Source organism: Molossus molossus, unplaced genomic scaffold, assembly GCF_014108415.1.
Source record: "Molossus molossus isolate mMolMol1 unplaced genomic scaffold, mMolMol1.p scaffold_m16_p_28, whole genome shotgun sequence".
Classification (NCBI taxonomy): domain Eukaryota; kingdom Metazoa; phylum Chordata; class Mammalia; order Chiroptera; family Molossidae; genus Molossus; species Molossus molossus.
Genome location: NW_023425364.1, coordinates 164,332 through 184,996, shown reverse-complemented (window position 1 = coordinate 184,996; position 20,665 = coordinate 164,332). Strand labels below are relative to the sequence as shown.

The following is a 20,665-nucleotide window of genomic DNA, read 5'->3' as shown; positions in this document are numbered from 1 at the left end:
AGGGCAACCATGTCTGCTTGATCCCTAGCAGGGGAGGGGTGTCACATGCGACCTCACACCAGTGGGTCTTATTTCCCAGACCCTTTAAGGTACCAGCTAGGGTTTCCCCATTGGTGCTGCGGGGGCTTGCTGCTGGGGCTGTGCTGCTGGGGACCGTGGCGCTGGGGGGCGGCCGTGGCAGGGCTGTGCTGGCAGGAGGCGGACAGAGAGGCCCTTCCTGTCTCTCACCCGGAGCCTGGGGATTCCACGGGCGCTTCCGGTGCGGCTGCCTTAGGCCAGGGCCTTGCGGAAGGTGCTCCAGGCGTGGAAGCAGCGGGTGAAGGCGTGCTGCTCGTTGCCCTTGCGGACCAGGCGCAGGCGGCGGGGGTGCTCGTGCTCCTTGGCGCGCATGTGCTGGATGTACACCTGGTGGGCGGGGCGTGTGAGCCGCAGGCAGCTCTCCCAGGCATGGGGCTGCTTGCCCTCCCCTGCACCAGCTCACCTGGCAGGCCTTCAGACTCAACTTGATCTCCACCTGGCTTGTCTGGGTCCCCACCCACATGTAGACCTGTGGGGATAGGGGAGGTGGTCTCATGGGGGACTCGAACTCCCCACCTCCCAGCCCCAGAATTCCCCTTTACAAACAGATGGGCTCGTGAATGGGCGCGTCAGCAGGGGTCTCACCTCTTGGCCATTGTCTAACAACATGATGTCATCGTCTGCCAGATCATCTTGGCAAAAGTCAGAACATTTTTCTGTCACTGCGAAGTAACCCTTCTCGTTGGAGCACCTGGAGGTCAAGGGTCAGAGAGACTCAGGGCCTCCGCAGACCAGGCCAGAGGGCGGGGTGGGTGGGCAAGGCTCACCGGAAGAGCCGGGTGTGCTTCATGTACTCCGCGTCGTCGTCGTAGGGCTTCTGTGCGCCGATGCCCACCCAGAAGAAGTTCTCGGGCTCCTCGCCTTCGTTGATGACCTGCGGGTGAGAGGTTGGTCCAGCCCAGGGTCCCCGGCCGCCCTTCTTGCCTATCTGGCCACCGCGTGCCCTGGTCACCTGCTTGCTGTAGGAGGCATCAAACATGGTGTTCAGTATGTCCTCCGCCAGCTTGGCCTCATCCGGGTCCGACGCCCGGCCCACCCACGCGTACACGATGCCCTGGTTGTCCTCACTCTCAAAGGGAACCTGGGGAGGGGTAGAGCGTTCAGGTCAGGCCCACCGACAACCCCCACCCTGACCCACAGTCCTGGTCTCCCACAGCCCCACCTTGAGAATGAAGCAGAACTCAGAGTTGAGGAGGCTGGAGTCAGTGTTGATCTGGATGCACCTGGGGGAGGTGGGAGGTCAGCAAGGGCTCCAGGCACCTGAGTCCACCTGCCCACCTGCGCCCCGCCCCCCAGCCAGGCACCGGGTGCAGAGGGCACTGCCGTTGGTTCGAATCTGGTAGAGGCTGGGCTGCAGGGTGCCCTGAGCCGCCTTCCTCCTGCCTCGGTGGATGATGAACTTCCTCTTGAAATGGGACAGGAACTTGGGGTTCTCCTGCTGCTGTGTCATACGCACCACCTGGGAGGGTGGAAGTGTCAGGGGCCATTCCCGGGCCTCCACCCTGCCCCTCCCTGGTCTGAGTCCTACCACCAGGCACGCCCGAGGCCGTGGGGGCACCGGGCTGTGGGGCACGGCCAGCGCACCCCTAGCTTGCCAGGGAAGAGGCTCTCGAACTTCTTCTGCAGGCTGAAGGTGAAGGTGAGCCAGCCCATGTTGGAGGCTTCCCGGCCCTGCCAGAAGTACACGGTGCACTGAAAGTCCTCCTCCGGCTGCTTCTCCTCCACCTCGGCCGCTGCCTCCTCGCCTTCTCTGCCCTCGGCCCCAGCCTTCTCCTCCTTCTCTTCCTTCTTCTCCTCCTCCTCGTACTCCACGGGGACCCAGTACCTGCAGGCCAGGGCAGTGAGCAGCGAGCGGCCCCAGAGCAGGGGCCGGGCTGCAAGGGAGGCTCGGGGACAGCACCTGCAGAGGAAGACGTAGCAGTCCTGCGTGTAGAAGTGGCCGAACTCCTCCTCAGGAAGCCGCGCGAACTTCTTGCCCTCCAGCACGAAGCCCTCCATGCCGTCCAGGTCCTCGTTCCACTCCTCCATCAGCTGCTCGGCCTGCACGTGACCACGGCCGCTGGTGGGCACCTGAGCAGCGGGCAGGGGCCGCAGGGCCTCCGCCCGGGACAGGCCGCATCCCGTCAGCCCCTTCTGCCCACCCCACCCCAGGCTGCGCCCCCACCTCGGCCAGCGCCATGGGCGGCTGCCTGGGCAGGAAGAGCGCCGTGAGGTCTGCCTTCATCTCGTCTTTCTTCTCAGCGTCGCGCTTCACCTTCCCGGCAAGTCCAGGGCCCTGCAGCACGGCCTCTGCGTTGCGCGTGTAGTCCACCATCAGCACGTCGTCCCAGTTCTTGAACTTGGCCTTGAACACCTGCGGGGGAGAGCACACCAAGGGGATCAACAGGGGTAAGGCCAGGGTGGAAGTAGGCCAGGGAGGCTCTGCAGGTGGGGAAGTCCAGAAGTGGGAGGAGCACCTCGGCGGGGTGGAGCCCACGGAGGCGGGCCTAGGAGCAGGGTGGGCGGGGCGGGGCCTAGGAACGGGGTGGGAGGGCGGGTAGAGGGGGCGGGGCCTAGGCACAGTGGGCTGGGCTCAGCTCCCAGGGGCGGGGCCCAATGGATTCCCAGAAGGGCCCAGGCTCCAAAAGTCCGCAGAATCCCAGGGAGGTGGCGGGGTGTGGCCTGCGCAGCTGGATCGCGCGGTCTACCTGTGCTTCGGTGCCCTCGAGGCTGCGGCTGACCGTGGCGTAGCGTGGCCGGTGCAGCATCCCACACAGCTCCTGGCCGAGCTTGAGCGCCGCGGCTCGCACTAGGCGCGGGGATTTGCGGCCGAGCCAGATGAACACATCGGACCAACAGTCCAGGATGTACACGCATCGCGTGTCCAGCAGGCTCTGAAGCTGCGGGGCCAGAGGCTGGAGGTCAAGCAGTGCTGTGCTAACGGGAAGGATCCGTCTCCTCGCCCTCCTCCCCGTGTCTCACCAGCCGCATCCTGGGCATCAGTTCCACCTTGGGGGGCTTCTTATGTTCCACTGACAGCTTGTAGTTGATCTGGGGCAGCTCCAGGTAGCCCAGGCCCAGGCCCACCTAGCAGACGGAGAGGTGAGCACTGTGGGCGGGACCTGTGGACCGAGCCTCGCCCACCACAGCCGGTTTGGAGCCGGCCCTGGCCTGCTCCTCTCTGGGCCTGTTTCTTCCCTCCACTCCAAGGCTTTTAAGGGTATCCTATCACTGGAAGGACTTGTATTTTTAAAAAAATCCTCACCCGAGGGCATTTTTCCATTTATCATCTGATAGAATGGGAGGGAGGGAGAGAGAGTAACATCCAGGCGAGAGAGACACATCAACCGGCTGCCTCCCACACAACCCTGACCAGGGCTTGGAACAAACCGCAACTAAGGTGCATGCCCTTGACCAGAATCAAACCCGCGACTCTTTGGTCCACAGGCCGACGCTCCAACCATTGAGCCAAACCGGCCAGGGCTGGAAGGCCTTTTAAACAGCGCTCTCCCTGCCTACCCTCTCCAGAACTCACTATGTTTCTAATTTCCTAGCTTGTCCTTTTTCTGCTCACAGCACCCGTGGCTTCTCGTCACCTGCAGAATTAAGGCCGGGTTCCCAGGCCTGGCACCAGGCACTCCGCCTCCATTTCCAGCCCTCCAGGAAACACACCCAACACTACTCATGGCTGGACCGAGAGCCAGCCTCCAGACCTCTGCTCAGGCTCGTCCGTGTCCAGAAGGTACAGCCACTCCACAAGTCCAGATGAAGACAACCAGTCACCACAGTGGTACTGGCCCATTCCCCCAACCTGACCACTGATGAAGGCAGACTGGCCCCACACCCCTGCTCACCTTATACAGCTTGGGCTGCGGCGGCCAGAAGTCATCAGGCACGTGCTTCTTGATCTCAGAGGGCTCGCCACCCAGTGCCTCCCAGAACTCGGGGGGCTCCTGGCCTTGCATCAGCAGCGTGATCTCTGCCTTCCCTTTCCTCTCATTCTTGTTAATTTTTTCTGCAAAGAGCCTGAGGACAGGTGCGAAGCCTCAGTAAGACCCACACCCCTTCTCAGGTGACAGGTTTTTTTTGCACAAAACCCTTACCACGTCTGAGCAGGGCAGAGACCTCATACCTGGTTTTGGTAGTGCTGCTCAGCGTGGCCTGGGCCCCCCGCCACACATAGATGTCCAGCCCTCGGTCCAGCAGGAAAACAAACCTGGACAGGAGGCGCAGGAGGGGCTATGACAGATATAGGCAATGACTGTCCCAAGGCCCCAAACCCACCCCAAGTCCCCCATAATGGGGCTAAAAGAGTTGCTTATGTTACACAAATACATTTAATACAATTTTTTTAAAGGCTTCTTCTTCTAGCCCACAGCTGTCCCTCACTGGTTTGGTGGAGGAGGTTCAGGGGCAAGCACTCCTAATCCACATCACTGGCGCTCACCTGGGGTCCAGGGAGGCTCCCTTGAGTGGCACAGGCTCCAACTTGATGTTCTTTTTCCCATATACACGGTACATCCTGGAGGCCAGAGCAAAAGTGGCTTGGAGGGGACACCAAGGGACCCATTTACCTCTAACGCCCTCCCCCCAGTCCATCCAAGCTGGGTCCAGGTCAGTGCTACCCGCCCACGTTGCCCTCACCTGGTGATGTAGTGCGTGTCCTCTACAGTGTAGAAACCACTGGCTGTTCCACCCTCGATGTAGGCAATGTCGCCATCAAACACCTGTGAGGGTGAGGGTGCCGCCGTTACCCCGAGTGAACACCGCCTCCCCCCAAACACCACCTTGTTACAGGTGCTACACATCTGTGACGGTTACGAAGAAGAATGAGCTCTGTGCCTGTAAACACAGACACACGCTGGCAGGCAAGACATACAAATACATGGCTGCATTCACCCCTGCGCTGGTTTGGAACGCACAGTACGTTCACACCTGTGTGTCCGGGCACAGACGCAAGCACACCTGCGAAGGGCACACTTGGGTGAATGTGGGTAAAACCCTCATGTGTGTGGCGTCGCCAACATGGAAACAGCCGGAGGGAAGGCTGGCACAACTCCCTAACCCTGCCAACTGCACTCGTCCAGCCCTCAGCCCACCTCCCACCCCATTGGTCCCAGATCCCCATCTCTCTCTCGGCCTCCAATGACCCCAGCTCCCCACCTCTGGCCTCATCTCACTCCCTCGGCTTCCCCGTCTTGGTCCCTGCCTCTGTGTCAGCTCCTAATCCCCAAACCCTCTAGTCTCAGCCCCTGCCGGCCCCACTAGCCCCGCCCCCCGCTGTCCCGCCCTTCCACCTGCCCAAGGCCCTCCGCCCACTGGCACCTGCAGGAACTCCTCGCTCTCGTCGCCCATCTCCTCCCGCACAGTGCGGCACTCGGCGCCCAGGTAGTTCCGCAGGTTCACCGCGTGGATGGCCGAGCAAGCCTTCTTGTCGAGCGTGGCCTCCCCGCCAATCCAGTAGTAGATCTCCCAGCTCAGGGAGCCGCTGTCGTCCAGGAAGGTCTGGGGGCCAGGTCACGGCCGGTCAGCGCTCAGCAGACAGTCTGGCTTCCTAGCTCACCCCAGAGGCCGCTGGGATGATGCAGGCTCCCAGGTCCCAGGACGAGTGTCACCCACATACCTGTGCCTGGGCGTCTCTGCCTGGCCTCTTCGCCCAGCCTCCCCTCCCACCTGCCTCAGTGGGAAAGACGTGGAGTGGGGATTCCGAGCGCTCAGGGAAGTCATGGGGTCAGGTGGCGCTCACCTTGAGCACGATGTAGCAGTCGGCCTCGTAGAACTTGCCGTGTAAGGCCTCCTCCACCAGCACAGGCACGAAGTTCTCGATCTGCCAGATGGTCAGGCCTGGCAGCTGGCCCACGTCTTCCGTGAAGAACTCGGAGTAGTCGAGCCGAGGCTTCTCCAGGCCTTGGTCCCAGCGCCGCACCTTGCCCCCCGGGGCTCCGGGGTCGGTGCTCTCCTGGGGTCACAATGCACGCGTTGACCCTGTGCAGTCGCTCTCGTTCTCTCTGCTCTTCGCCCTCATAGGGCCTTTGGCCAGTGTCCCCCTTCCATCGTGGCCTGGGTCCCACAGTCTGTCTTGACCAGAGCCCAGGGCCACCTGCCCTGCCCCAGCTCTGGCCTAACTTACCTCCTGCTTTTTGTTCTTCTCCTGGGCCACGTCTGACATGCCCTTCAGCACCTGCTTGGCCTGGTCGTCCTGGGCGGAGTCCTTGCGCCTCCGTAGCCGCATCTTTCGAGCCAGGGGGTCCTTAGGCCCACCCCCAGCTTGCGGAGAGGCAAACAGCTAAGCCGGCATTGGCCTGCCTCTGGGGCATCCAGCCAACCAGGGCCAACCCAGTCCACCAGTCGAGCCCTGAGAGGAGCTGCCCACCCTCAGAGAGACCTTCCCCTCCTTACCAGCTGCTGCGGCAGCCACGGTGGCCGGGGAGGCACCTGCCAGCCGCAGCTGGTTCTGCAGCGAGAAGTCGATGTTGTACCACTCGGCACTGCGGTCGGCCGGCTTGGGAGGCATGACCAGGCTGGGGTTCTCCCGAACGTCCAGGACCTGCCTCGCAGGGGAGCAGAGGTGGCGCTGAGCCTGCGCCCCGCTCACAGCCACCCCGAACCCTGTTTCTTGCTGAGGCCCAGGCTGGGCCCAGGGGCCTGTGTCTCCTCCCAGCTCGGCCAAGCCCATCCTTCCCTTCTGTGGGACTCTGTGACGCATGATATGGATTCAGGCACATGGCTCACCTTCTCCCCAAAAGCACCCTGGCAATGGCCATCCCTCCAGGAGGCCTCTGCTGGGTCCCCCTCATTCCAGTGACACCCCTGTGCTTGGTCTTTCCTGAGGGTCAGTCTGCACCCCTGCCCTCCCCACCGACCCCACACCCACAGTGCCGCTGGGGCCTGCCCTGACCTGGATCTCTGACAGGAAGTGGATGGCCTCAGGGAGGGTCACCAGGCGGTTCTTGTTCAGGACCAGTTTCCTCAGCTTGGTGCACCTGTGAAGCCAGAGCGGGCCTCAGAGATGTGGGGGGGGGGGGCAGGGACACTGCCAGGCGGGCCGTGGGGCCCAGCTCATTAGGAAGCCACACCCTTCAGTGTGCAGAGGCAGGGAAGGCCGGAGCTCGTGCTGTGGGAGTGACTGAAATTCTGTGGCTTTGATGGAGAGCATTTTCCCAAGTGACCTGTAGGTTAAGGGCCCCTGGATATAAAGACCCAAAATATGTTCTGGCCCTGGCTGTTCTGGCTCAGCGGTTAGAGCGTCGGCCTGCGGTCCGGAGAGACCCAGGTTCGGTTCCCGCTGAGGGCACAAACCTCGGTTGCAGTTTGTCCCCGGCCCTGGTTGGGTCACATGGGTGGCAGCCACTCAACGTGTCCCTTTCACCTTGAAGTCTCTCTCTTCCTCCCTCCCACTCTATCTGAACAAAAAATGAAAAAATGTCCTCAGGTGAGGATAAAAAAACAAAACATGTTCTGTGCTCAAATTAGTTTGGAAGCTGCTGGGGGGGGCTCTCTGTTCTCTGCCTGAAGGACTTCCCCGAGCCAGGAGACCACACTGGTGGACACTGCACCCTGCAGAGGGGCTGGAGGTGGCCCTGGGGCCCAAATTCACACAGCAGTGGAACCCCTCTGGCCTTGTCCCTATCAGTGAGTGTTCTCCCAAAGGGTGCTCTGGGGAACCCGAACTGGGAACTGCTGGCAGGGGCCTCTGTAGTCTTTTTTCTTTTTTAATTTATTTTTTTGGTACGTGCCCCTAGTGGAAGCCCAACCCTGGACTCTCTGGACCGCAGGCCTATGCTCTAACCGCCAAACCAGCCAGGGCTAGGGCCTGTGAAGTCATTATCCACGAAGTCAAATCCACTCATCCACTTTGTATGATGTACGTAGATGACAGGTGGGGGCCCACTATCATTCTAGGGTTTTCTATGCATGCCCCGCCCTGCCCCACTGGCCCCGCCCCACACCTGCAGAGGCTTTCGGGGATCAGCTCCAGGTTGTTATCCGCAGCCATGAACTCCTCCAGGCTGGCCAGCTTGCCGATGCCCGAGGGCAGTCCGTCGAAGTCCAGACGGTTCGAGTTCAGGTATAGCTTCTTCAGTTTGGTCAGCTTGCAGATGGCCGACTAGAGGGAAAAACAGGCAGGCGCAGTCAGGGTGGCAGGCGGGTGGCCAGGACCTCCCGCCCCGCCAGCCGGGACTCACCGGTAGTGAGGTGAGCTGGTTGCGGGACAGGTTCAAGGTCTCCACATGCACCCACTGGTCAATGCACAGGGACAGCTCGGTGATCTGGTTGCTGCTGAGGTTGAGGCGGCGCAGGCTGGAGAGAGTGTACAGGCACTCGGGCACCCGCGTCAGGTCGTTGCAGGACAGGTCCACGTCTGGGGCACAAGGTGGGGTGCCTCAGCCGGGCCCACGCACACAGCTGCAGAGGCAGCCAGTCCTGGTCTGGCCCCGGCCCCACCCCTCCGGGCTCTGGGACTTTCAGCAGTGACTTAACCTCCCTGAGCCTCAGGAGAAACTCCCTCAGACGGTGGGTCTGAGTATAAGGCTGGCATTCACTACTGGGTGTTGATACCGGTCACCGTGATAGTGCAGAGAGAATCAGAACATAACCAAGTCCTCTCTTCCCCTTTGGGGGCGGTCAGAGAAGCAGGGTCCAACCCATTCCTCCCTGGGAAGTGAGGGGCCTGAGGGAGCCAGAGGCTGAGGTCACCCAGGGACTCTGACCTGTGAGGTTGCTCAGGCCCTCCAAGCTGGTGGGGAGGTTGCCCTGGGTGCGCTGGGTGTTTCTCAGGTGCAGAGTCTGCAGGGCCGTCAGAGCTGGGAGCTGCCTGCAGGGAGATGCGGGGTCAGGTCAGGGGCAGGCGCAAGAGCATGGGGCTGAGGGGGCCCACTGGGATGCGGGATGTGGCCAAGGACGGCTGTAGGGGAGGTGGGCAGGACCGGGACACAGCCCACACCCCACCCCAGCGGGAAGGGTCAGGGCTCCTGGGTCCTAGGGCCGGCCCCGGAGGTGGCCTGCGCTGCCGACCGGAGCTGTGCATGCTGCAGTGGGTTCCCGTTGAGCACGAGCGTCTGCAAGTGCACCAGGCGGCGCATCTGGGGCGGCAAGCTCTCCAGGTGGTTCTCGCTGAGGTCCAGGTAAAGCAGGTCCGTGAGGTTGATGAAGAGCTGGTTGGGGATGGTCTCAATGCTGCGGGCGGGAGGGAAGCAAGCAGGGGCTGGCGGTCAGCACACGTGCCCACCTCCAGGACGGCCTGCCCCACTGTGGGGTGGCCCTGCCTGCTCACCCTCCTGGCCTGAAGGGCACCTGTTATGGCTGAGGTTCAGCACCAGCATGTTCTTGGCATTCTCCAGCTCCCGAGGGCACTCCGTCAGCTGGTTGTGGCTCAAGTCCTGGGTAGGAAGGGTAAGGCCAGGTCAGGGTTCAGCGCTGGTCCCACCTTGCCCGTCCTCTGCCGGGCTGGAGGTCAGGCAGAGCACTGAGAGGGGAGGAGATGAGGGGGTTTCAGGGCCAAAGGGAGACAGCCAGGACCCTGGCAGGAAGGGTGCTTAGGTTAAGGACCTGACCCCATGAGTGACCTCGGGCAAGGCACTGCCTACCTAAGTCTCAGTTTCCCCATCTGTAAAAGGGGATAGCAACGGCCCAGGGACCACCATAGTGGGTGGGTACCCCTTACCAGGACTGAGAGGTCATCCAGCTTGAAGAGGTCATCAGGTACTCCAGAATTCTTCAGGCTGTTGGCTCGAGCCACGATGGCCTAGGGACAAACCATGCTTCCGTGGGTCTCGGTTTTCTCCCGTAGGTGAAGCAGAGATCAGGGAGGCACACCTCCTCAGGGAGTTCACTGAAGGCCTCGCTCACTGTCCTTCCACCTGGCAAGCTCTTCCTACTCTCCCTATGAACTCCTATTCACACCTCAAAGCCCAGCTCCAATGAGCCCAGAACCCAGCACAGGGTTCTGAGGGAACATTTTCTGGTTGAACAATCGCTCTTCTTCTCATTTCCAGAGGACGAGACAGGGATGCAGCTCTGAGTCAGGGCTTCTAGAGCACAGGGAGAGGGTTGGCCCGAAAATTCAGTGTGGACTGAGCAAGTCTATTTGGTCTCCCTTTAGGACTGAAACCTCATGCTACAGACACGAAGAAAGTTCGAGGCGGGGAGAGGAGAGGTCAGGGAATGGTGCCATGATTACAAGCAACAGCAGGGCCCAGGGCCGCCGCCACCTCTCCTTCGGCCCTGTCTGGGTGGAACCTTGGTGTTTCTCAGCGGCTCCCCACTGACACCTCCCCAGAAAGTGAAAGGGACTTGTCCAAGGTCGTGCAAGCAGGAAGTGGCAGAGCTGATCTGAACTCAAGCAGCCTAGGTCCTTAACATCTCAGAGCTTTGGCTTTGGATAGGAATGGTCTTTGCCAAGGCCCGAAGGGTCTGGCCAGAAGCCTGGTGTTCTGGGACAGCAGAAGCTCCATAAAGAACGGAAGTATGAGAGCCACACTGACCACCTCCCTTCTGGCCAAACCCCATCCTACCCCAGCTCCACCACTGCCTGGCCCTGGGACCTCTGGCAAGTGACCTGCCTCTGCGGCCAAACGTCATCTGTGAACGTGGCAGAGGTCAGGATTGTGAGAGCAACCCACCTGGAAGAGCTGGAATAGTGCTTACCCACTACCAGTTGTTATTGCAGTGGTTGCCCAAAATGGGTGGGATTTTGGATGTTTTACCTTTTCCCCCATGGGTTACTTAACACAGGGCATTATTATATCCTCTTCCCTTTGGAACGAGCTCCGGAGCCTGACCCAGGGATGGGCAGAGGTGAGGGGCCAGCTCTCACAGCCCCTGCTAGACTCTGGTCCCCACCCTCAAGCTTGGTGGCCTCTAGCAACACTCACCCGAAGAGATGGCAGGCTGGACAGCTCCCCATGAAGTGTGGTCAGGTTGTTGTGGCTCACAGACAGGTGCTCCTGGGCAGGACAAGGGAGCAGAGGCTGAGTGGCATGGGGCGTGCCTATGGAGTCTCCACCTGCCACAGCTCTGCACATTCAGGGTCCCTCAGCCACCTCTACAGCATCCCTCCCTCATGGGATGAGGTGCTTCCTCCCTCTCTGCCAGCCCTGCTTACGGCTATCAACAGCTTTCTATCATCTGCCTTCTGCACAGGCTCTGTCCAGCCCCATCCACAGGTACCCACCCTGCCTGCTGAGAGCCCCTTACCAGCTTCTGCAGCGCAGCCAACTCCTCTGGCAGGTAGCAGAGGCCAGTGCGGTTCAGCTTCAGCCATCGCAGACTGGTCATGGCCTTGACATTTTCAGGGAAGTAGCCTCCCTGGGGGGTAGTGATGGTGAGGCTAGTCTGAGAGAGGAACGTCCCTGCTCTACCACCCTCTATGGCTCCCAACTGCCCATGGAAACCTCTGGGGAGCAAAAGAGCCAACTCTATCCAGCTGTGTGACCCTGGACAAGTCACTTTGCCACTATGGGCCTCAATTTCCTCACCATAAAATAGGGCTAATAAAAGCCCCTCAGGCCCGGCTGGTGTGGCTCAGTGTCGAGCACTGACCCATGCACCAAGAGGCTGCCGGTTCAATTCCCGGTCAGGGCACATGCCCAGGTTGTGGGCCCGATCCCCAGTGGGGGGCACGCAGGAAGCAGCCAAGTGATGTTCTCTCTCATCAACATTTCTATCTCTCTCCCTCTCCCTCTCCCTCTCTCTAAAATCAATAAAGAAAAAATAAAAATTTAAAAAGCCCCTCATGACAGAAGTGTTGTGAAGAGTGACTCATTGGTAGGAAGGCTATCGGCCCACGGTCAATCTCTCTCTCACTGGACTGAGCGCGAGAGGTGGGAAGGAGCTGGCTTGTTTCAGGTGACATCCCCAGCACCCAGCTGTGTGGTCGGCGTGGCTCAAATGCCTTCACCCAGCACTGCAGGCTCTGCCTGCACTATGTGGTGTGGGGGCACCCCCTGAGACTCTGCCAAGGTCCTACCTGTGCCCCCACCCTGCCATCAGCACACAAGCCATTGTGGCAAGGTCCAAACCCCTGGGCAAAGGCCCCAGCTCCCCACCCAGCACAGGCACTGCTCCTTTCATTCTTTCATTCATTCCCCACATTCGACCTGGGCTGGTGGTCCCCTTCCCCCTGCAGCCACATTCCTGGCCAGTGACTCAGGCTTCCAGTATGGAGAAAACACATGGAGACCCTCCGTAAGGACAGTGGAGATGGAGGGAGAGGAAAGTGGTGTGGTTGCCTGTGCGTGAGGTCAAAGGTGTGTGCATATGTGGACAGATGCAGAAAGAACCTGCCTACCTCTTGGCCCTGGCCCAACTCACCCCTGACCCCAGCTGAAGTCTGGGCTCCCCAACCCTGCGGACCCAGGCTGACACCAAAGGGACCACAGCCGGAGTCCGCCCACTCACCCTGCCTTCAGCCTGGGCTGGCCTTCCTAGTACCAGGCCAGCTCGCACCTGCACTGCTGCCCTGCCTCCTCTGGCCACTGGCCCTGCCCACCTCATCCTTGACTCTAGCACCACCTCACCCACCACTGGTTGGCAGGCTAGGCTCAGGCTCTTTGTGGCCCTGGTCTATCAGTCCAACAGCTGCTACCCAGGGCCCCCCACACTCTCCATACCAACTAATCTATGCCTCCAAGAAGGTAATTTTTAAAAAGATTGTTTTTAGATAGGGGAAGGGGGAGAGAGAGAGAAAGATGGATGAGAGAAACAGGATGGATTGGTTACTCCAGACAGCGCCTGAAACCTGTGGATGTGCCCTGAGCCGGTACTGAACCCCCCCACCTTCTGGTGTAACCCAGGGCGCTCCAACCAACCGAGCCATTCCAGCCAGAGCTCCAAGAGGGTAACCTTTTTTTCCCGGAAACAGGGTAACTTTTAACCCTCTTCACGGAAAGAGAAAACCGAGGAGGCTGTGGCAGGCGAAGTGACTTGCCCAGGACCACACAGGAGGGGTGGCAGGCACAGGGCAGGGGCAGTGCGGGGGGGCCCCAGACCCCTGGGGCCGGCCGGACGCCGCGGCGCGGCAGTGAGTCAGGGCCTGCCTTGGGCGTGTGACCTCAGCGGCCAGGAAGCAGGGCCAGGGAGGCAGGAGCACAACTCGCTGACCCCTTGCCCAGGTGCCCGCGCAGGGTCACCGGGTAGGGGCTCCCAGCCCAGGCACACGCGCCGCCCGAGCCGGCCTCGGCATCCCGAGCGGGCACTGAGCGGAGGCCTAGGGGAGTCCGCGCGGGGCCAGGAGCCGAGCCCAGGAGAGCCCCATCCGGCCCCGCCCTCAGCCCCGGCGGCCGTGGGCCGGGGCGGGCAGGGCAGGAAGCAGAGGCCGGCTCGGGCCCGAGCGGAGAGACGGCCTGCAGAGGAGCCGGTCCGCCACCCGCCCGCTCACCTTGAAGTCGTTGCCGCTGAGGTCCACGCCGCGCACGAACGGCAACACTCCGGTGGCCTCCATGGCGCCGCGCTCACTGCCGGCCGGGCGGGCGCGGGGCGTGGCGGGCAGATCCTCGGGCCGGGCCAGCGCCGACCCCGCCCCTTAAACCCGCCCGCGCCCGGCGGCCGGAAAGGCGGAGCCGGCGCGCCCCTCCTGCCCAGGAGCCTCCGGGGGCAATGCGGGAAGCTTTAGGCGCCCCCGGGCCTCAGTTTCCCCGTCTGTTCGAAGACTGGAGGGGCGTCGAGCAGTCCGTGCGTCCCCCGTGCTGCGCGGGAGGTTTGGTAAGCTGCAGGCTAAGCCCTGCGCCCCCGGCAGCGGTGTGTCCGGCTCTGCAGCACCTGTCCCTGCAGCTGCCCCGGAGAGTCTGGCACCCGGCCCGCGGGCGCAGCTGCCCAGGGAGTCTGACCGTCCGCAGGGCCCTGCGTGGCGACCAGCAGTAGCAAGACGACTGGCCCTTGGGTGCAGGGGCTCTGGCCAAGCCCAGGCCTGCGCCTGGCCGGTTAGGAAGCATCTGTGACAAGCATCCTAAGGTTGTCGCCAGAAACAAGTGAACAGACGCAGGTGTAGCTCATGGCATACAGCACGCACTCAGTGAGTGGCACGTTATTATCATTCCGCTTAGAGTCAACCTTCAACTTATTTGCTTACTCGCCCGCACCCCCGGCCGGCGCCAGGCAGGCCCCCAGCACACGAAGGCCAAGCGCAGGGTGTAAGCACCGCCGTCCCTCGCAGGGGTGGAGGGGCGGGCGCTCCGGGTCCCCAGAGAGAAAGCAGGCCCCGGCCGAGGCGGCCTGCACAAGGTCACAGGAAGCAGGCGGCAGGGGCAGGTTCCTGAGTCGCACTGTGTGCTTCGAAGGCCAACAGATAAGAATGACGAGGCCACCGAGGCACTCTCGCAGAGGTGACCTAACGGGTCACCTGACCGCCGACAGCGCGGGCCGGTGCCGCCGGGCTGCCCGGCGCTGCAAGGACCCTGGGCTCAGAGCGTGCTCCCCATCCGAGGCTCATGTTTCAAGCGCACACGCGTCACAACGGGCCCCGGGGCCGTCTCATTCCACAACCCGAGGGCCTGGCCCCGCACCACCCAGCCGCGGGCTCGGAGCGCACCCCGGTGCCTTTAAATCCGGGTGTCTCAGACAGTCCCTCCCGGGGGGAGCGCGCAACCCGGAGGGGGCGTGGCCTTCCTACCATTGGATGAGTCGCGCGGTGTTTTAGAAAGACAACGCACGTCTCGAGCGCTCTGATTGGACGTAGGGCCTGCTCGTCTACGTGCGCGTCGGCGTCCGCGGCAGCTTACGGGCCTCGGCGTTCGGATCCCGGGTCCTTCACGTTCCATTCTCGGACGAGTCCGGGGTCCGGGGCCCGAGTGGACGCGTTGCGAACGCCGGTCAGTGCGCTGACGCCCCGACGCAGGTACGGCCGGAGCGCGGCGGCCCGTCCCGGTCGCCCAGCCGCAGGCGTGGAGCGTGTCCCGGACGCAGGCCGGGGGCGTGGCGGCGGAGGGGTCGGGGCCGTGCTCCCGTCTGGGGCTCCTCTCTCAGTTGCCGGAACCTCGGTGCCCTCCCCCATGAACCGGCCTCGACAGGCTCCGGGAGCTGCTGCGGGCCCGCTCAGCCCGGCCCCTGGGCTGGGCAGAGGAGGGAGCACAGCTGGCCTCCCAGGCTCCGTGGGCCCGGCTGCGCAGAGGAGGGTTATTTTTAACCCCCGCTCGCTCTCCCGCTTCCCGGAGTTGGAAGTGTGCGGGTTGGGGCCTGCGTGACCCCGCTAGGGGCAGGGTTGAGCCCCGGGTTAGGGGTATTGAAGGCCGCGTAGTTTGTAAAGTGAACTCCTGGTTTGGCTGGAGGCGGGTGGCAGCCGCTGGGCTGTGGCGGGCACCCTGCCAGCCTTTGACCAACTCAGGCCCCAGAGCCTATTTTGTTTTATTATTATTTTTTTAAATCCTCACCGGAGGATATTTTTCCCTTTATCCTCAGATAGAGTGGGAGGGAGAGAGAGACATCGACTGGCAGCCTCCCACACGACCCCAACCAGGACCGCGATGAGCTGCAACCGAGGTCCGTGCCCTTGGCCGGAATCGAACCCGTGACTCATTGGTCCGCGGGCCGACGCTCTAACCCCTGAGCCAAGCCGTCCGGGCCCTAGAACCTATTTTATAGTCTGGGGGTGGGGGCCGGGGCAGAATTCCCAAGAGGTTCAGGCTTCAGCTGCTCCGGGCATCTCCCTTTGGCTGCAGCTCTGGGCACTCACAGCCAAACAGGAAGGGCAGACATCCTTGGCACCCTCAGAGCTGGCTCTGAACTCAGGGTCATCTGCTCGGTGTCCTCAGCGAGGCAGGTCTGCTTGGTGTCTGACGGGTCCCCTGAGCTTGCCCCTTGGTCACACACCCCCTCAGCTCTCAGGGCCAAAAGGCAGGAGTCCCTCTGGAATAACCTGAAGCTGGGGCTTGGTGGATGGAGCCCTGGGAGAGGTCTCTGCCTCCACTTCCCAGGGCATGGCCCCACCCAGCCCCACCATTCTGGGCTCCTCACTTCTAACCCTCCCTGCTGTCGGCCACTTCACAGGTGAGCAGAGAGCCAGGCTTTAGGCCCTCAGCTTACCTTCTCTGCTGCTTGGGCTCCCCACAGCTGAGGACAGCTCCCTGTCCCCACTGTCCCAAGCGCAAGAGGCAGAGAGAGGCCCCAGTTGCCAGGCACTGGGCCAGTCCTGTTTGGAGTGTTCGTGTGTAGTTACTTTGCCCGCTGTGCTCACAGTGGGCCTTTGGCCTTGACTGGCACTTGGGCCATCTCGCTAGTCCTGTCCGTTGACTTGATAGCTCTGCCTCTGGGGCTACCCTGTCGAGATGAGGTGACCAGAGCCTCACGGAGATGCTCCAAAGGTCTGAGAGGCCCTCCAGGGCAGGCTCTCTAAGGTCCCATGTTGTGGTTTTCACTCGGCCCTGGCTAAGGACCAGGATGAGGCAGCCTCCAGGACCTGACTTGAGGGCCAGGGGACGGATGGGACTCCAGGGGTGGGTCGAGCCTGGAGGCTTTGCTCTTTGCTGTCGTGGGTCCAGGTATCTACTACTCCCTGTATGGTTCAGCAGCCTGTTTCTCTGTGAAACTGGGGTGATCATAAGAGCCTCCTCATGGGTTTCTGGTGACGTCAAATCCTGGAGGGGAGGGTCAGGGAGATGGGCCCCTGCTCCGACCTGCCTTAGGGCCTTTCTGTGTGAGTCCCTCTGTCCAGAGGTGGGTAGGTTGTTTGCAGGTTTGGGGAAGGGGGCTTAGGTAGTTCCCTTGCTTCTCACCAGAAACTCTGAATGGCTGCTTTCTCCTGAAACTCTCAGGAGCCGCCTTGTGGGCTTGAGCCAGCGCCCCAGCATGATGGCAGCCAGAGTGCCCCCCACGCCTGCCCCGTTGTCTACCTGGCTGCCCCCTCTTCAGGTCCCTGCATGCTAGCTCTCTTTCAGACACCCAGACATGGCAGAGTTCCCACGGAAGCAGGGGAAGCGGCATGAAGAGGATGTGCTGAGCAGCGCTGTGAACTTCCTCCTGGCCAACGCCCGCCTGGTGCTGGGTGTGGGCGGGGCTGCCGTGCTGGGGATCGCCACGCTGGCTGTGAAGCGGGTAAGGCCATGCTGGGCCAGCTACACCTGGGCTCCTGAAGGAGGGTCACGGGGCTGGGGCCTGCAGTGGGAACCTGGGAGGTAGTGTGGGGCCTGTCCATGGCTGGCGCCTGCTACTCCACCCAGCAGTCTTCTTTGCTTTGCCCTGGGACCTTACTGTGTACCCAGGCTTCATGTGCTCTGATCTGTGCCACTCTGCCACAGCTCATTGACAGGGCTACCAGTCCTCCGGACGAGGATGATGCCAAGGCAGACGCCACAAGCCTGGAAGACAGCTGGAAGGACCTGAGCCTGCTCAAGGCCACGCCACGTGTCCATTCCCGGTCCTTACCTCCTGCCCTCAGCCAGCCTGTGCTGCTCCCTGCCCCCTCACTGTTTGCCCCAGGTGAATGGCACCCCTTCCCCTCTGACCTGGGTGGGTCCCCCTTTGGTGATGCAGCCCAGGCTCTGGCACTGCCAGTCACCTGGCCTATGCCAGTCCCGCTTTCTCCTGGGGTGTGGGCTCCATGCATGTCTGATGGTGTGTTTTCTGCCCTCCTGCCAACCACTGGGACTTGTGGACTTTGGGGGTGATATTGCAGGGCAGTAGTCTTATGACAGTGGGGGGCCTCAGATGGGGAAACTGAGGTCCAAGATCCAACCTGCCACTCTGTACGAGGCTGTTTTGGCTGCAGCGAGTTGGGGATCCAGGGCAATGAGAATTTGTCGTCAAAACCTCTTTATACTTGAGGACTTGAGCTAAGGGCTCTTTCTCAGCTGGTCATTCTGCAGGTGAGGAAAATGAGGCCCAGGGCGGCACACACCTAGTAATCTGGTAGTTCTCTCGGCTCGTCACAGGGCCTTCTGACGTGTTCCCTGGCCCTTTCACTCTGCAGAGGGGCCTGCAGGTGCTGACCCTCAGCCATCTCAGCTTACCTCCCCAGGACCATTGTGCCTGACTTTCCAGGAGAAGCTATTGGCATTTGAGCGAGACCACGTGAGCATCCCTGTGTCTCATGTGGCTCTGGCCAAGCAGCTGGCGGGTGACATTGCCCTGGAGCTGCAGGCCTACTTGCAGAGGAAGTTCCCGGAACTGCCTTTTGGGGCGCTCGTGCCCGGAGGGCCGCTCTATGACGGCTTGCAGGCAGGGGCTGCTGACCACGTGCGTCTCCTGGTGCCTTTGATGCTGGAGCCTGGCCTGTGGAGCCTGATGCCTGGCATGGACACTGTGGCCAGGGACCCCCGCTGCTGGGCTGTGCGCAGGACTCAGCTTGAATTCTGTCCCCGTGGAAGAAGCCCCTGGGACCGCTTCCTAGTGGGTGGCTACCTCTCCTCCCGTGTCCTGCTGGAACTGTTCCGCAAGGCACTGGCTGCCTCCGTCAACTGGCCCGCTATCGGCAGCCTTCTGGGGTGCCTGATCCGGCCCAGCGTGGCCACCGACGAGCTGCTGCTGGAAGTGCAGCACGAGCGTCAGGAGCTCACAGTCGCCGTGCTCCTGGCCATCACCAGCGCTGACACTGAACAACGTCTCCTGGCCTGGCCCCGGGAGGGGCTGGCTGGGAACTTCTGGCTGCAGGACTTATACGCAGCAGAGGCCGCCAGGCTGCAAGCTCTGGATGAGCGTGATGGCGGGACCCGGCGGCGGCTGCTGCTGCTGCTGTGTGGTGTGTGCCAAGGCCATCCGGTCCTGAGACGACTGAGCTGGTGCCACCTGGCCCAGGTGGTGCTGCGTCTGGGAGAGGAGGAGGTGGGCTGGGCCGAGGCGGCCTTGGGGGAGCGCTTCCTGCAGGCTGTGGAGCTGCTTATCGGCAGCCTGGAGCAGGCCAGCCTGCCCTGCCACTTCAACCCCGGTGTGAACCTGCTCGACAGCCTGCGCCCCGAGGAGATCGACAGCATTGGCTACGCTCTGTACTTTGGCCTGCAGGCCCCCGAGGGGCTGCTTTGGGTGGGACCGGGCAGGCAGCATGTGTTTTGACGCTGGTGAGCCGCACACTCCCCCTCCAGGGAATTGGAGAGCACTGTTTCGCTTTTAGGCAGGATAGAAGAGGTGTGTTAGCTCAGCCCATGGGGTTAGTACAGGCAGCAGTGGCTGGAATCCTGAGCCCAGAGCTGGGGCTGCTGTACTGGAGCGAGGCTGCTCTGCCTCTCAGACAGCCTGCATTCGGCCACACACACGTCCTTTGTCCCCTGGGCCGACAGCGGGGCCTCGGGCCTGGTCCATCATCACCAGCAGTGAATCCGCTGTCCGAGGCAGGGAGTAAGGCCAGCTGTTTTTCCGTGGGGAGGGTGAGGTGCTTTCCTCGGGTGCCAGCTCCAGGCTTCTAGGCTTCTGGTGCAGGGTGATACATGCCACGTGTTCATCCTCCATGGCCCGTGTCACCTGGTTCCTGCGGAGCGCAGCTTTTTGGCTGACTTAAAGGCTGGTGGTCTCCGATGTCGTGTGTGGTCTAGTTTGCTTGTCGGGCTCTCCCCCAGCCTAGAGCACTGCCCACCTTATACCTCTGGGGAAGGCCCCTTTCCCTCCAACCAGGCGGCTTTCTCTTCGGGCAGTGGAGGGCCTGGGGAGAGCCTCTTCCCACTGGGGTTGCTGACGTTCTGTGCTGTCTGTCCAGAACCAAGTGTGTCCCGCTAGCTGATGCTGGGCCGGCTAGAGAGCGGAGGCCCGGCACTCCTGGGAGGCCCGGCGTGCGGAGTGGTCTCTGCAGGGCCAACACAGACAGCTCTCAGCTGACCTGTGTTCTCACTGAAGCCTGCTGGAGGTGGGCGGGCAGGAAAGGGAAGGTCTGCCCCCTCCCAGGTGTTCCTCCTAACTTGGGTAGCCTTCCGGCTGAAGCAGGGCTATGCCTCAGATTGTGAACGAGAATAAAAGGAAAGACAAGCATTCATGTGACTCAGGCTGGGCTCGTCAACAGCTGTGTGGCATTCTGGACGCTTGCCCAGAGGGGCTTGGACTCAGCCTGGAGGGGGTGCGTCTTAACTGGGAAAGGTTATGTGGAGGGAGAATATTCCAAGATTGCCGGTGTGATGTCCTGCTTCTGTGATGGGAACCGACTAGGATTTTGTTTCTTCCTGAAGCCTGCATGTTTTAGCTCAGAGCCCCTGTGCTTCCTGGGATGGCCCTGACCCCCCTTTGATGCCAGGATGGCTCAATCTGAGTCAGGTGTGGTCTTACCCAGGGTCTGAGTAGTCAGATACTCAGTTGTGGTGGTAAAACATGGCAGCCTGTGTTCTGCTCTTGGTTTAACTTGACCGAGTGACCCAGGCCCGCCGTTGTGATGACCGTGCCGCAGCAGTGACGCCACCTGCGGAAGGAAAGCAGAAGCAGATAACACTACCACGGCAACGGAGACAGGGAGCTACAAGTGTGAAATGTCACCCACGTAACTCAGTGTATCTCACCATATATAAAACGCACTGTGTGGAGTCACTTTTTTTTTTTTAATCCTCACCCGAGGATGCTTTTTTCATTTTTAGTTCAGATAGAGTGGGGGTGGGGAGAGAGAGAGAGAAAGAAACATTGACGTGAAAGGTACACAGAGTGGCTGCCACCTGCATGACCCAACCAGGGCTGGGGACAAACTGCAACCAAGGTACGTGCCCCTAGC

At 61.6% G+C, this 20,665-nt stretch overlaps 2 protein-coding genes across 5 annotated transcripts; one reads left to right on the top strand and one right to left on the bottom strand.

Moving 5' to 3' along the window:
* Positions 1-2: 2 nt before the first annotated feature.
* Positions 3-13,530, bottom strand: FLII (FLII actin remodeling protein). The gene is made up of 30 exons (XM_036278390.1): positions 13,436-13,530; positions 11,254-11,364; positions 10,932-11,003; positions 9,722-9,802; positions 9,352-9,437; positions 9,073-9,234; positions 8,769-8,872; positions 8,244-8,419; positions 8,007-8,164; positions 6,956-7,040; positions 6,457-6,604; positions 6,188-6,324; positions 5,804-6,016; positions 5,383-5,562; positions 4,702-4,784; positions 4,505-4,579; positions 4,190-4,273; positions 3,912-4,083; positions 3,040-3,144; positions 2,766-2,957; positions 2,243-2,431; positions 1,979-2,118; positions 1,663-1,903; positions 1,383-1,537; positions 1,241-1,301; positions 1,031-1,159; positions 846-952; positions 664-769; positions 482-547; positions 3-405 (listed from the first exon to the last, which is right to left on the bottom strand). The coding sequence occupies exons 1-30, from the start codon at positions 13,496-13,498 to the stop codon at positions 271-273; spliced, it is 3,816 nt and encodes a 1,271-aa protein (XP_036134283.1). The 5' UTR covers positions 13,499-13,530; the 3' UTR covers positions 3-270.
* A 1,234-nt stretch (positions 13,531-14,764) lies between these two features.
* Positions 14,765-19,943, top strand: MIEF2 (mitochondrial elongation factor 2). 4 transcript variants are annotated; one of them, XM_036278443.1, is made up of 4 exons: positions 14,765-14,890; positions 16,926-17,082; positions 17,286-17,466; positions 17,957-19,943. In XM_036278443.1, exons 2-4 carry the CDS (start codon positions 16,936-16,938, stop codon positions 19,033-19,035), a joined length of 1,407 nt encoding a protein of 468 aa, XP_036134336.1. In that variant the 5' UTR covers positions 14,765-14,890; positions 16,926-16,935; the 3' UTR covers positions 19,036-19,943. The 4 variants fall into 4 exon arrangements, with proteins under 4 accessions (XP_036134336.1, XP_036134338.1, XP_036134337.1 ...); XM_036278445.1 differs by having other exon boundaries at positions 16,900-17,082; XM_036278444.1 differs by having other exon boundaries at positions 16,803-17,082.
* Positions 19,944-20,665: the final 722 nt, after the last annotated feature.